The sequence below is a fragment of the Tasmannia lanceolata genome, unplaced genomic scaffold, assembly GCF_043159265.1.
Source record: "Tasmannia lanceolata isolate RefF3 unplaced genomic scaffold, GAP_Taslan_0.1 ptg000007l, whole genome shotgun sequence".
Lineage (NCBI taxonomy): Eukaryota > Viridiplantae > Streptophyta > Magnoliopsida > Canellales > Winteraceae > Tasmannia > Tasmannia lanceolata.
In genome coordinates, this window is record NW_027518684.1 from 27463407 (window position 1) to 27478715 (window position 15309).

The 15309-nt window shown below is 38.7% G+C and overlaps 1 protein-coding gene across 7 annotated transcripts in view; it reads right to left on the reverse strand.

The window, feature by feature from the left end:
• Positions 1-485: 485 nt before the first annotated feature.
• The window catches only part of LOC143882342 (transcription factor EMB1444-like), a 29448-nt gene continuing 14624 nt past the window's right edge, over positions 486-15309 (reverse strand). For 3 of the 7 annotated variants that reach the window (XM_077385887.1, XM_077385886.1, XM_077385885.1), the window contains exons 6-11: positions 7303-7422; positions 6208-7218; positions 6021-6122; positions 2906-3046; positions 2678-2803; positions 486-874 (exon numbers count right to left, since the gene is read on the reverse strand). In XM_077385887.1, the coding sequence (XP_077242002.1) occupies positions 794-874; positions 2678-2803; positions 2906-3046; positions 6021-6122; positions 6208-7218; positions 7303-7422 (1581 nt within the window). In that variant the 3' untranslated portion in view covers positions 486-793. Of the gene's footprint in view, positions 875-2677; positions 2804-2905; positions 3047-6020; positions 6123-6207; positions 7219-7302; positions 7423-15309 lie in introns of those variants that run through there. The other 4 variants (XM_077385890.1, XM_077385889.1, XM_077385888.1 and 1 more) reach the window with 2 other exon arrangements.

Below are 15309 nucleotides of genomic sequence, written 5' to 3' on the forward strand. Positions count from 1 at the left end.
AGGGGTGCAACTAGGGTCGAGGTCAACCCGAAAAAAAGTCGGGTTGGGTTCGGGTTGGGGGCTCGGGCAACCCGACCCAAGTGAAACCCGACATTTTTTTTTATTTTTTTTTATTTTAGTAAGCTTAAAAACTTAGGTTGGATCGGGTAGAACTCGAGTCGTGTTGGGTTCAGGTTGGACAAAAGGGTTCCTCAGGTCGGGTCGAGTTGGAACTCGGGTCGGATCGGGTTCACATTGAGTAAATGGTTCCTCAGGTCGGGTTCGGGTTGGCCTCAACCCCACCCAACCCGAACCGAGTTGCACCCTTATTAGGCTAAGCCCTTTAAAACTATCCCATAACCGGCTGGGTCTCACCGAGTCCCATAACAAGGCAGGTCCCCAATTAGGACCATAACACAAAAATAGTTCCTTTCCTCAATGAACCACCAAAACATGTTAATACAGAAAATATAGCCAAGAGTAAGCACCCCACCAAGGTCCTTGGATAGCAAAGATAGACAATTAACATTATAGAAAATATAGCATTCCCTCAAAACAGTCATTGGAAATTTCTTATGCTCAAACAATCTCTTAAATGAACAAGGCATAAACAAGCACAACCAAAGTAAAATTGTATCCATATTCAAATGGAGAAACAAAGAAGTTTGGTGAGCAAACAATCAATAGAAAATATTCAAAAGTAGGGTGTAATAAGCTTGAAATGCCTTATCATAGTCGTAAACTAAAAGCCGACTCAAAGCATCTACGAGAGAAAATATGTGGTGATCACCCCATGTTGATTAACTGGTAACCATCAGATAATTGCCTTGGGTTGCAACAAGCGCATAAGTGGCCATAAGATATCGATTCTCTGCAAGCCTCTGTTTCCCATCCCCTACATTAAACAGGTCACCCCATTTCAGAATGCATAGGCAATAATAGATTTAGTTCATTATTATATAAACAAACACATTTATATTGCAATTTTCAATAGATTCCATTGATGCAAAATATCCAATAGAATTGTAATGTTCATGAATATTTCAACTTGTTTAGGCCCAGTTTGTTTTGGATTTTGAGAATCGATTGAGTCCAAAACTGATTATTGGACCCAAAATTAAACATAAATTTGAGTCCAAGAATCAGTTTTGGATTATGAATATTTCAACTTGTTTAGGCGCAAACCAATTGAGAGTCCAAAAGTGATTATTGGACCCAAAATTAAATGTAAATTATAAATACTTAAACAGGGTTACAAAATTGCAAAAATAATGAACAGAAGGGATTATGGAACTAGGGAAGAAGATTTGTCATCTGATGGGTGAGAGTAGTTTGAGAATCAATAGTATAAAACTATAAATATTTACTCAAGGCTGTAAAATTGTAATCTAATTAACTGGATGCAATTAATAGTGTAGGTGAGGTAGAAGATCTGTGATCTAATGAGTGAGGGCATTTTGGGACTGAACAGTATAAGCAATTAAATGGTTTGCATACTTCCACTTTACTGGCCTTTGAATTCATATATGGTATCTTTTTATACGGTGAAAATGTCTAGGATTCTTAAATTTAAGTCATTTGGGTTTAGTTTAGATCCAATGGGTTTAAATTTAATTTCTTCCACATAAAAGGACGGCCCAGTGCACAAGGCTCCCGCCATTGCGGGGTCTGGGGAGGGCTAGATGTACGCAGCCTTACTCTTGCTTTGCAGAGAGGCTGTTTCCGTGACTCGAACCCGTGACCACCAGGTCACAATGGACCAACCTTACCGTTGCGCCAAGGCTCGCCCTCTAATTTCTTCCACATAATGAACTTAAAATATAGACTAACTAGGACACAATTCTTTTTGCAGTTTAAAATTAAATAAAATGGAAAATATTTAACATCATTGAACTGCACAGCAAAATAATTCTCTCTTATGCATTGGATGTCAAAACGGTATGGGACCAATAATACCCCATAACTCTGTGGTATTGATACCGAGTTGGGGTCCTTGGAGGAGAGACTAGTCATTGTGCTTTCTTATACTTCATTACATTGTACTACTTTATTTACTTTATCATTCGAAACATGTGCTAAAATGCATATCACTAGGTGCTAGATGTAATTAAGCAATTATGGATGTCTTTCTTGCTTATGTGATGGTTTCTAAATATGTATTTGTGTTTATTCTAGCATTTCCCAATGTTTCATCTTAAAATTTCATCATTTGCATATGTTTCCATACGTTTCTGTGATATTACAAGATTTCCACCGAACCGAAATGTTTCCATTTCTATGCCGACCGAAACCAAAATTTAAAACCTTTGTTCCTACCATGCAACCACTTCTATTCATCATAAACTTATAATATAGATGTAATATCTTTATTGTATCAGATACTCCCATTTTACACCTCTATTTCCAGGCTTCATTATAAACTTATAACATAGATGTAACATCTTTATTGTATCAGATACTCCCATTTTACACCTCTGTTTCTAGGCTTCAAGAGATCAAGTGACTGTCTCACAATTCGCTCATGTACATTGCAGAAAATAAAAATCACCGGTTAGAATGCAGATGAAAACTTAGGACACAGTATGAATATAAATAGAAAAATGAAACAAATATCATAACTCTTGAACATGTAATTTATATGAACTAAATAGACATAAGAATCATATTATAATTCATTCATTTGTGTTTAGAATTGTACCTCAACTACAAAACATGCCCATGTCTCATCAGCACGGGATTCCGTTACCCCTTTTAAGATAGTCAAACCCAAGCCTCTAAGGACCTCGGCTATCTCAAGGAAAAGGCCGCATTCCTCACACAACATCTACACCATTGGACAAGAATAGCATCATAAGGAAAAAAAGGAAAGAAATTAAAATATATGTAAATAAATCCTGCAGTTATTTCTGTTTCCCTTGTTACAGACCTCAACAAGCATTTGCCCATTCATGTTCTGATTCTCTAATATTATCGGACAAGCTTTGGACTGGCTTCCGACCTCTAGAGCCCAGCTTGCATTCCGCTCATTACTCCAAGTTCCCGGGAAATGGATTCCCTTAGCATGTAGCTGGAGATTTGAAAAATATAAGGAATTCTTTTCTTACACATGAGACATCCCAAATGAAATAAAAAGCAACACAGGGAGTTGATCTTCGCGATAAATTCCGGGGGTAATTCAGCTGAGATAAAGCTAAAAAGTATCCAGCTACAGTGGAAGAAAATTATAAGTTGACTCAGATTATTCTGGAGGACCTTTTAGGCTCCATTCCTTTCGACTTAAAAATGGACGTATAATTTGTTTTATGTTGTAAAAATGAACACTCAACTCAACTCAACTCAACAAAGCCTTTGTCCCAAACTAGTTGGGGTCGGCCATAAACATAAAACAAATTTTACGTCCATTTTTACGTCGGAAGGAACGGAGCCTTAGTGTCAATTATGACAAGAGGAAGGGAGGAAAAAATTCATATCTCGTTAGCAATTACCTTTTCTTTCAAATCCACATGCATTTACTCAAGTAAAGAATAGTTGGTAACTTTCTTTCCATAGAGGGGACACCTTGTCCCTCCACCCATCAGCTACGTTTATTTTCTATCAATAAAGTCACCTTTATCAAAAAGTAAAGAATAGTTGGTTCTTTAGCCGTAGAGTGAACTCATTCTCTCTGTTGTACACACAAATTACATCTATATTCACTAATTTACTGAAGAAATTTCTGAAACAAACATACTTTCTCAATAAAATGACACATGCCGTTGAAATTATAAACTACGCAGAAATGAGGATGACAAGAAGATCCTATCCTAATCTCCATAGTTTACAGCTACATATCCCTGAATAATTTATAAACATCCCCTTTCTGAAGTAAATGTGTTTCTTCAAAAAAGATGCTAACTACATGGTGGACTCGAAATTTTATAAAAAAGTGTATAATAGTAAAATCTCTTTGTAAAATGAGAAGGGAAAGAAAAGGGGTGGCTGCACATTACGTTATTCCCTAAAGTGAAAAAAGATAAATATAAACTTAAAGTACTTTAATAAAGAGAACAAAAAAAAGGAGCCTAAGACTAAGGGAAGAGAAATCCCTAAATTTTAGGAATAAAGTAACTCTCGCAAAGGAAGAAGTGAGTCATCCACTTTTTTATTAAAAAAAAAAGAAATTACGTAACTCCCCACAAAATGGGAAGTGGAGATCGTGAAGTTAAAAGATAAGGGGTGAGGTGGCAGTTACGAACCACTTCAAGAGAGTTCTATAAATAGAGATCTAATCTGGGAAAGAAAAAAAAAGGTTACAGAAAGGAAGAGCAAACGAAGTAAAGAGAGAAAGAAAGAAAATGTAAATATTTCCATAACTAACAGTTCTCTTTCCATTTTTGCAGACTTCATCTAAAAAGGAGAGAAGTACTTTTGAATCTCTTTCAAGAGACTCAAAAGAAAGAAGATCTCTCTCTTCCGGTGTACAGGAAAAAGATGCCAGAAGACCCTTCTCTTCTGATGTACAGGAGAAAGATGAAAGAAGACATTTCTCTTCCGGTGTACGGGAGAGAGATGCCAGAAGACATTTCTCTTCGGGTGTACGGGAGAAAGATGAAAGAAGACATTTCTCTTCCGGTGTACAGGAGAAAGATGCCAGAAGACCTTTCTCTTCCGGTCTACGGGAGAAAGATGTCAGAAGACATTTCTCTTCTGGTGTACAAGAGAAAGATGAAAGAAGACATTTCTCTTCTGGTGTATGGGAGAAAGATGACAGAACACATTTCTCTTCTTGTCCACGGGAGAAAGATGCCAGAAAACCTTTCTATTCCGGTGTACGAGAGAAAGATGCCAGAGGACCTTTCTCTTCCGAGATCCGGGAAAAATATGAAAAAAAGACCTTTCTCTGCCAGGATCCGGGAGAAAAATAATAAAGAAAACCTATTAAGTCTCTTCCAGAAGGCTAAAAAGGAAAAGAAGACTTTTCTCTGCCGAGATCAAGGAGAAAGATGAAATGACTCAAGAGAGTTCTTGCGGAGAACTCTCTTACAAAAGATTCTAAATAAAATCATCTGAGACGACTCAAAGGTTTCTCTCTTCTGTGAGAATATTTTACCAAAAAAGTCGAAAATAACTCAGAAACAAAAATCATCATAGAGTCAAATTCACTCTCTCCAGTACTAAAGGAAACTCGCATTCACCAAGAGTTTCCATAAAGCTTATTTTTTGGGATGATAATCAAAAGTTATATTTAGATAAGGAACCTCTTGATGGATAATCAGAGGTGTTTTCTTTCTTCAAGAAATGTAATTAACAGCCGATAGAGCCGGAAGTGTACGATCCCCACCAAAATTAATAAAACCTCTTCTCGCAAAGAGGGAAATTTGATCTCAATACATTTTATGTGTGTGATTCTCTTTTTCATGCATGTGAAATTTGTTGCGAACCCTACACTAACAAAATTCAAATATTTTAGTAATTTCATCAATACTTTTTGGGCTTGTCCAAAAGAACAGTCTCACAAATAACTATACCTGTGATTTAATTGATAAACACCACCTAGCATGACAAAAGTGTAATTGGAACCTTTCCCACAAGGAACAAAAACTGCACCACAAATGCAGAACATTACAGCTATTTCCTGGGTGGTTCTGTCACACTTCATCTGTTTACTAGATTGTATTCCCTCCCACCACTCTCCATGTACCAGCAACATTTCTTTGAATAAGTTGGAAGATCCTCTCCATGTACCAGCAACATTTCTTTGAATAAGTTGGAAGATCTACTATAATTCAAAATCTAAATGTTGATCCATTCCATGTCAAGCCCATGTGTGAGTGATAGAGCCAGCCAGTAAGGTAATGATTAGGAAGGTACAAGGATTGAAATTTCGGTTTCGGTTTCGGTTTCGGCCTCAGCCGAAAACAAAATTTCGGTGGCAATTTTGATTTTGGTGGAAATTTCAATGAAAACCTTATTATTTGGGCCAAATTTTTTAAATTTCAGTCCCGGACGGAATCGGAAATTTCAGTATTTCTGCCAAAATTTAAAACCATGGGAAGGTATACCTTTGATTCCGCAAATCGCTTTAGCTTGTCAGCATGGCTAGTGACACTTTGTAGAAAGAGCATGTGCTTGATTGTACGCTCCAACAACGCATCAATACTGCACTGCACAATCACATCGGATTTTCAGAGCAGCACAGGTAAGAAAAAAAAAAGGGCACCTTTAAATATTATTTAAGAAAAGAGTTACCTTAGACCCATTGGGCACGATCTCTCGCAACTCCTTAACACGATCTTGGATCAGCTGTCTGTCTCTTGGCCTAGGTCTATAACTTTCACCAGGTTTAGCCCTCCTTCTGTTAAGTTTAGCTGGCTCTGTTTGTGTCTCTGATAACCCACTACATATGCTTGGAGTATTATCCTTTTCAGCCAAGAAAGAAAATGACTGAATTTGTCCACCTACTCCACTGCTACCATGCTCGATATGGTTAGGAGACTGTGGTCTATTTATAGCTGTGGATAATGACATGGAAGATTTACAGAACGAATTCTCACTTGCAAAATTACTAGCAACAGGGCAAACATTAGCCACCACGGACTCTAGAAGGTGTTCTGACCCACATGAAGGTGTTGACAAGATACTAACCACGCCATCATGAGGCTCATAAAGGCCATCAATCTCTCTCATCCCTGCCTCACTCCAAACATGAACACCCTCATCTTTCTTAAATGCCGATCCAAGGGCTTCCTGTAGCTCGCAACCAGCAGGGAACTTTAAGGGAGCCCTCACAATGTCGATACAACTTACATTGGTGAGAGACTTTGGTTTCTTCTCTAAATGATTTTTTAGCCGCGTATCCAATGGCTTACGCGAGTTCAGCCCCTCATCTTCGACAAAGAAGAAACTATCATAGTTGTTTGTATCCCAAGTTGGCAAGTCACGGACCAAAGGCAACAAAGAATGGTCAACTTTAGGCATCTCAACTGGCAGCCCTACCTCTTTCAAATTTGTATTGCCCAAATGGTTAACATTTCCACCATTTCCAGTTGTTGGTGATTCAGATGTCAAATGTTCAGCCACAGGAACTACCTTCCTTGGATGGAAATCACGTAGTGGAATAATATCCTGAGAGAGATCATTGTATTTTCCTGAAGAGTGTAATAAGTAAGGAGAAATGTCTGGATTGCTCATCACCTGACCTTCTGTGCATGAGAAACCATTTGAAACTTCCAAAGATGACCTTTCCACCAATAATTCTGACTGTTTTAAAGGAAAGCTATATCAGTGGCTCGTAACAATATGACTTTCCAAATAGAGATCCCCAAAACAAGCGATATGACCTACCGGATTTATGATATTCCTCATTGTATAGTTCATATAATCAGAAAGAAATGATGCTGAGGAATTTTGAAGCAAACCAAATACATCTTTAACATGACTCACTAGCTTCAAATCCTCCACGACCTTAAAGGGAAAAAATGAAACATGAAATTAGCTTTAAATGATGTCCAACAAATCACTTAAAATAATTCCACAGATGCAACATATGGAAGTTCACATTCATAAAATCATGTTTTACTGGATAAGAACACAGGAAGTAAAGGAATTGGTGTGAGGCAAATACTGCATACATAAAAATTCCATGGCAGCAGTATGACGTGTTTTTGCCGTTGCCTTAAGTTTGAAACTCAATCAAGCATTCAGAAATTCAAAAAGTGGGTCCTTTATAGCAGGTCAATCCTACCCCACTAGTCACGATAATTACGTATGATCAAGAGAAAAATTAAATAAATAAATAGAATCATGGATGTTTGATTCCTATTGTAGGGCATTTCTGCTCCACAAATACCAAAAGCCCAACTACTATAGGACTTCGTGTGTGTGTGTGTGTGTGTGTGTGTGTGTGTCTAGAGAGAGAGAGAGAGAGAGAGAGAGAGAGAGAGGAATGCTAGATTCACAGGTACCCTTGCAGAAAAAGGGGTCAAAGGGAGCCCCCATTGGTCAATAGGCATTTATGACAGTTACGATCGTGATTTTCTGCGTCATCCTAAATGGCCGTTGACCAATAAGGCCCCGTTCACCCATTTTTTCCAAGGGTACCTGTGAGTCTGCATTCCTCACACACACACACACACATGTATGTATACATTATACATATGTATACATACATATATAGACATAGGGACGGAGCCAGGAATTTACTCTGGGGTGTGGGGGTAAGGAATTTTCTTTTTTAAAAAAAACAATTATAGGAACTCAGCCCAGAACCTTAAATTTTATTGTGGATTTTAACTAACCTGCAGCTCATTCACTGATGATTGCAATTGAAGAAATTACAAAGTGTCCAATTCCAATAAATACAGATTAAAACACAGAAGGCTATTTAAAAATTGTAGTTATGAAATTGAAATCTTTTCATCATTGCAAATGGTCAAAGTCCAGCTACTTATCTCAATGTTTGTCTCTCTCAGGCCCTGTTTGTTTTAGACTTTGAGAACCGATTGTGAGTGGCAATATCTCTCGGTTTATTTTGGTCATTGTGAGTTGTGGAATATCTAATCAATGGTTTCCAGTTCCATTCACTGTCATCTATGATGTATACCCACAATGGTTTTGCTTCTTTTACGGAAGAGTAAGTGATCTATTGGCTTAGCAATTTTGTTGAAATTACACAATTGTTTATTTCACCAATATTCAATCCATTTGTAGATGAGCTTTGATGGAAAATGTTCAAAGTTTATAATGGATTCCCTTCATCACTTGAGTACCGTGAACTTTGTCTTGTTTCTTATGGCACAAATCTAAATGTGTGCACCGTAATGTATGCTGGAGTTGCTAAAATGGGATACACAATGTTTGGGGAGTCCACACAGTCCCAGTTCACTCTCAACATGCCCCAGAATTTGCTTGCTTCCAAGATTGCAGTTCAGACCACAGTAGTGAACCCATCTACTAAATATGCTTTGACCATGAATCCTGTATTCCTGTGGCTCTGAGTTTAGAGGAGTTGATACCATCAAACTATATGAAATCACATTTATATTGGATCCACATCAGAACAGCCTTGGTAATGTCTAGAGAAAATCTGTGTGTGTGAGAGAGAGAGAGAGAGAGTACCTTAGGCAAGGAAAAGAAGGAAAAATCACTTGAAAACTTCTGTGTGAACTTGAGATAGAGATCCGAGAGACCGAGAGAGGGAGAAAGACCAAGACACGGTGAGATTGAGAGAGATTGAGATGAAGATTCAGAGATTGAAATGGAGATAGAGAGAAAAGCATACCAAAATCTACGAAATCTCTAAAAATCCCTAAAAAATCTCCATGAGCTGAGAAAACACAAAGAAACGGATTTTGAAAAAATCCCTAAAACTAGGAGTTTCTTCAAACATGTTTTGAAAGGGACCAATTGCGATATTGGGAAGGGACTGCTGAATTGTGTTTTGACTGAAAGGGTAAAACAATTGCATTAAAGTCATTTTCCCCCCTTTATGAAAATAAGGAAATTTAAGAAAGGGGGACGGGGGCAAAGGGTAATTTTGGAATTTTAAAATGCTTTGCAAGATTTTCTAAGTGTGTATTTGTGCTTATTCTAGCATTTCTCCCAAAGTTTATCTTCAATTTTTACGTTTTGCATATGTTTCATTATGTTTTCTTGATTTTACAAGATTTACAACGAAATTTCAAACCGAATCCAACGTTTCCATTTCCGTAGCGACCGAAACCGAAACTGAAATTCAAAACCTTGGCTAGATTATTATCATTGCTTATTCTATGAGAAAAGATCATGACATGTAGATTGAAAATCATTATGATACGCTAGTTCCCGAATGCATTCTATCTCCTAGACTTCGTAAAAGAATTATGAATTTTAATTGACTCAATCAAGACTCAAGTCCAGTAGTACCTGTAAGGCTGTAAGTTGATATTTAAAATCCAAGAAAAAACTCGATTCAGTATTGCAAAAACTCATCAAATTTTCATTAACTCGACGAGGTTTGACTATACACACGGTTGAATAATGTGTAAGGGTAGTTTAGGCATTACTTGTAAGTTAGAGGGTATTGTACTGTACACATGTTGCCCTAGTTGGGCCTATATGTACATTTACATGAGGGAGCTCCTAAGTGGAGACTCTTCATCTTCTCTACTACTCTTCTTCTTCCTGTCTAACCCTAACCCCATTTCTAACATGGTATCAAAGCTTTAGGTCTTATCATCAAAAAGGAAGAAGGAACAAAGAAGAGCCATCTCCCTCCATCCACGACATTTTCTCTCTCACTCTCACGCGCCAATCTCTCTCTATCACAGCCTCTTCTTTTTCCTTTTTTTCAGTTGGGTTTGCGCAAAACCAAATCTTGCGCATCTCTCCCCCCACGGTATTTTGCGCAAGGGTTTTCCTTTTTTGTTTTCAAAATCCCTAAAATCTCTCCCTAGATTCTCTCTCTCTCTCTCTCTCTCTCTCTCTCTCTCTCTCTCTCTCTCTCCCCCCGTAAAAAAGGAGACCCTAAAATCTCTCAGTCCAACCTCCTTTTTTTTATTTTCCATAAAACCCAACTTTGCCATATTTCACTCTCGAAAATCTCTCTCTCGTCCCTCAAATCTCTCTTCATATCTCGCTCTCTCGGAAATCACTCTATTTGTCCCTCTCGCAAAACCCCTTCTCTCTCGCATTAGCGCATTTGCGCAAACATAAACCCTGCACTCTTTTTCCTTCCTTTGACGTACTCCCAAATCCTCGCTTTCTCTTTTGGCATGCTCCCAAAAACACAAAAATAAAAATAAAAAGAAAAAGAAACAAATCTCATATTCTTCTTTCTCGGTTTGCCTCAAACCTCCACATTCTCCCCCAATCTCAACCCCAAAGCCCTTTTTCATTTTCAAATCTCCATCCTCACCCTTTATTTTCTCTTTTCTATTTTTTTTTTTGGCTTCTATGGCCTTTGTCTTTATTTAGATCTACTCCCCAAAATCATTTCCATTCCCAAAACTCCACCCTAAGCCTTTATTTTCCCTTTTCTATATTTTTTTTGGCTTATATGCCTTTGTGTTGTTCTTTAAGGCGCACACCAAGTGTTTGATCACATGTCTAAGAGAGGTGTTGTGCCTTGGTTGTGTTCTTTTCACTGCAAGTTGAAGGCCCTCGGCCTCAACTTGTGGGGATTGTTGAAGACCCCATGTAGTTCCATGGATGGCGTGTTGTCTTAGTGTTGGCTTGAGTTGTCTTTTGTTATCATGTTGTTGTAGTCTCCTTCCACATGATGTAGTATCGCCACCTTGTTAGCCTTTGTTTGGTGGTTCGTGCTGGTGGTTGTTCTTCCTATTCAGTCTTGTTGTCTTTTCTAGTTGATGTTCTTCACCATTCTTGGTTGATTAATTAGTTCTTTGTGTTGTTGGTGATTCGTTTCTTAGTTAGTTTCTTCCGCATCCTTTTTGTTGGTGCTTCTACACGTATGTGTAGTTTCCTTGCGTAGTTTTACACACTCATCGATGTTTACGTTGCAATCCACCTCTCATTGTCTGGCTATATGCTCGGTCGCTATAGTGGCTTTTGGCCTTATCTCTTCAGGCGACGTGTTGTCCGTCGTCGATCTTATCTCTCCAGACTACAGTGTCCCCCATCGTTGGTCGGTCATATCTCTCTAGGCGACGATGTCCCCCGTCGACCATATCTCTCCAGACGATGGTGTCCCCTGTCATTGGTTGGTTATCTCTTCAAGCAACGTGATGTCGCCGGGCATGTCTCCAGACGACAATGTCCCCCACGTTGGTTGGTTATCTCTCCACGCGACAATGTCCCCCCGTCGACCTTGTCTCTCCAAGCAGTGGGTCCCCCATCGTTGGTTGGTTATCTCTCTCCAAGCGATGGTGCCTCCCATCTTTGATTGGCTATCTTTCTCAAGACAACGGTGTCCCCCATCGTTGGTTGGCTCCGATCACCTTTCTGATGGTTGTTCTTCTATTAGCGTTGTGCTGTTTAGCTGGTGTCTCTGCTCGTGGTACTTCGTTGTTGCGCATGTGCGTGCCTTTGGTGTTTATTTTGCTCGATGGATTGTTGTTATTTCCCTGCCGACGTGCCTCTGTTTGATCCTTTGTGGTCCGCAGATTTATTAGGCGAGAGCTGCTCCTTTTTTATGGTTGTTGATCTTGATGCTGTGTTCACTATGGCCATTACTACTTTTCATTGTGTATTCACCACACCAACTTGAGGAGGCGTGTTGTACCAAGCTAGCTGTGTGTATGAGATGATTATCCTTTTTGTTGTATCTTTTTGTTGTATGGTTCTTTTAGTTGTTTATTGTAGTTTTCTTTGTACAATCCAGCTTGAGGGGGAGTGGTGAATAATGTGTAAGGGTAGTTTTGGCATTACTTGTGAGTTAGAGGGTATTATAGTCATTGTACACATGTTTCCTTAGTTGGGCCTATATTTACATCATTTACATGAGGGAGCTCCTTAGTGGAGACTCTTCATCTTCTCTACTCTTCTTCTTCCTCTCTAACCCTAACTCCATTTCTAACACAGACCAAAACCAAGGTTTTAAATTTCAGTAACGGTAAGGTTGCTCCATTGTGAACTGGTGGTCACGGGTTCGAGTCACGGAAACAGCCTCTCTGCAAAGCAGGGGTAAGGCTGCGTACATCTAGCCCTCCCCAGACCCCTTAATGGCAGGAGCCTCGTGCACTGAGCCGCCTTCAATCATCACCGAAACAAAAATATTTCCGCTTTAGTACGAAATTTCGACCAAAAACTTGTAAAATTACGAAAACATTTGGGTACAGAATCACAGACGAAGTACATGTAAGATTCTTCAACGCTGATTTTTCATTTTATCTTTATCATTTTTAAGAAATAACTTTAAGGAATCCCGTTCTTATCTTTTTTGTATGTGGAGTAGATTTTTGCTACGGTTTCTATCGAACTGTCCACATTTTGGCAGTTTCTTCACTTTTTTTATCTGAAAAGTTACTTGTTTTGGACGAAATCTCTAAATTTCAGGCGGAATCTTGCATTTTTCCAAAGCCAAGTGGATTTCATTTCGGTAGCATCCGAAATTTAAAAACATGACCAAAATTGAAATCTTCAAGTTTTAGTTAGAAAAACTGAGTTTGAAGATGTAGTGCAAGTTGGACTCAAATACAAATAGTGATCTGAACGGGGTCCCTCTGAGGCGCCCAAGTCGTTTAGGAAGGGTCTCACGCAAGGTTTCAAATTTCAGTTTCGGAATGCGTTTCGTCCCTCACCGAAACCGAAATTTCAGTCGAAATCTAACAAAATCAAATCAAATAATATTTTATCTCGTACAAGATCTCGAACGGAAAATATTAATTAAAGATCAAAATTCGAAATTTCAGGGAATCGAAATTTTGTACCGTTTCAAGTTTACCCAATTTCGATTTCAGGGTTGACTGAAACCCGAAATTTCGGTCCGAAATTTTCGGATTTCGGTCGAAATTTAAAACCTTGGTCTCACGTAGGCACACCCTTAAGCAGGCTTGAATGAGGTATCTAGCCTTGTCTGGCGCCTAGCTCACCTAGAGCCAGGGCTCCTGCACGTCACAATCTTCTAAGGCAACTCATGTAAGGGCATTTATAGGTTCTTTTTTCACTATGCACGAGTAGGAATATGTAGTGTTATTATTTTATGTTTTCTCTATTGTTTACATCGATTTTAAATTTCCATGGAAATCGACACCTGAAATGTTTCTTTCTCCATCCCCAATGAAGCCGAAACTGAAACAAAAGAAATGCATGAATGAAAATCTTAGAAATTAAAGATGAAACTGCAAGAAATGCTAAAATAGGCACAAATACGCACTTACAAACCATCATATAAGCAAGACAATCATCCGTAATGTTTTAAAAATATCGAACATCTAGAGGCATGCATTTTTTAAAATGTCCGATAATTCAGTACATACCAAATTTCACATCATCTATATACATATTTACACATAATACATGCACCACATTTCATATGCAATTTATATAAATGTAATTAGGTAATGCATACTGATATGGTATCCCGCTATGTTTCCGGTGGAGGAGCGGTGTAATTTGAGTACCAGATTAGGGGCATTCTTGTCTTATCTCATGTAACCCTAGTCTCATGAGTATAAAATACTTATTATGATAGGGAGAGTGATTGATCTCTATTTTCTCCCTTTCTAATCCACCTCTTCTCTTCTTCCTCTCTTCTCTCTCTCTCTCTTCTCCAATGGAGCTCAAAACACGTTGAACATGGTATCATAGCCAAGGATTCTGATTCCGGAATAGTGTGCCGCCTTCTTTTCTCCTTTCATCTTCTTTTCTTTTTTTTCCTTTTTTACCCTAAACCTAATCTTAACAGTGCAGCCCACCCCTTTCCCCAAACAACCACCACCACCACTCAAAAAACCCCAAACCCATCCCAACCCTAGCCGCCCCACCCTCCTTTGTTGCCACCAATTTCATCGTTGAGGTTTGTGTTTGCCTTTGTTTGTGGTTTGTTTGCTTATGGATGCTCCTAATGCTTCTAATAGTTCTCTTGCCCCAACTACTACGGAGTTTCAGAATATTCAGATGACATCCATCAAAACTGGATGGCTCAAACCATCCGCCGTGATGGATGGCAGTTGAACATTGCTTCTCGCCCGTGGCAAGTTTGACTATATCGAAAAGGATCCCCCACATGTTGACGACAAGTCTTATGCTAAGTGGCAACAGGAGGACGCTGTGACTGAGACACTCTTATGGAATAGTATGGAGCCTAAGGTTGCAGGCCTATGATGTATCTTCGGTCTTCAAAGGATATCGGGCAAACAAGAAGAATGGCTACCTTGAAGGGCCTATGCCGTTGTTTGGTTTCAAATATTTCATTGTTTTCGTTGATGATTTCTGTAGAATGGCATGGCTATTTTTAATAAAAGATCGCTCTGAAGTGTTTACTGCATTTCATAAGTTTTATGCTGAAATTTATAATCATTATATCATTCTAATCTTAAGTGTTTGCGCACTAATAATGCACGTGAGTATTTCTTTTTTTGTAATGGACTTCAGGAATTCTTGGATAATCATGGTATTTTGCATCAATCATCTTGTGCCTACACCTTCCAATAAAATGGTGTAGCCGAGAGGAAACTTCGCTAACATTTAGATATGAATCGAACTCATAAGTTTCAAATGAGGGTTCCTAAAGTTTTTTGGTGAGGTGACGTTCTAACTGCTTGTTTTTGGGCTAATTGTCTTCTGTCCTCTGTCTTGAGCAATCACTCCCCATTCTCTGTTTTTGGGCTAATTGTCTAACTACTTGGTTTTTGGCTAATTGTCTTTCGTCGTCTGTCTTAGGGCAATCATTCCCCATTATGTGCTTTACAT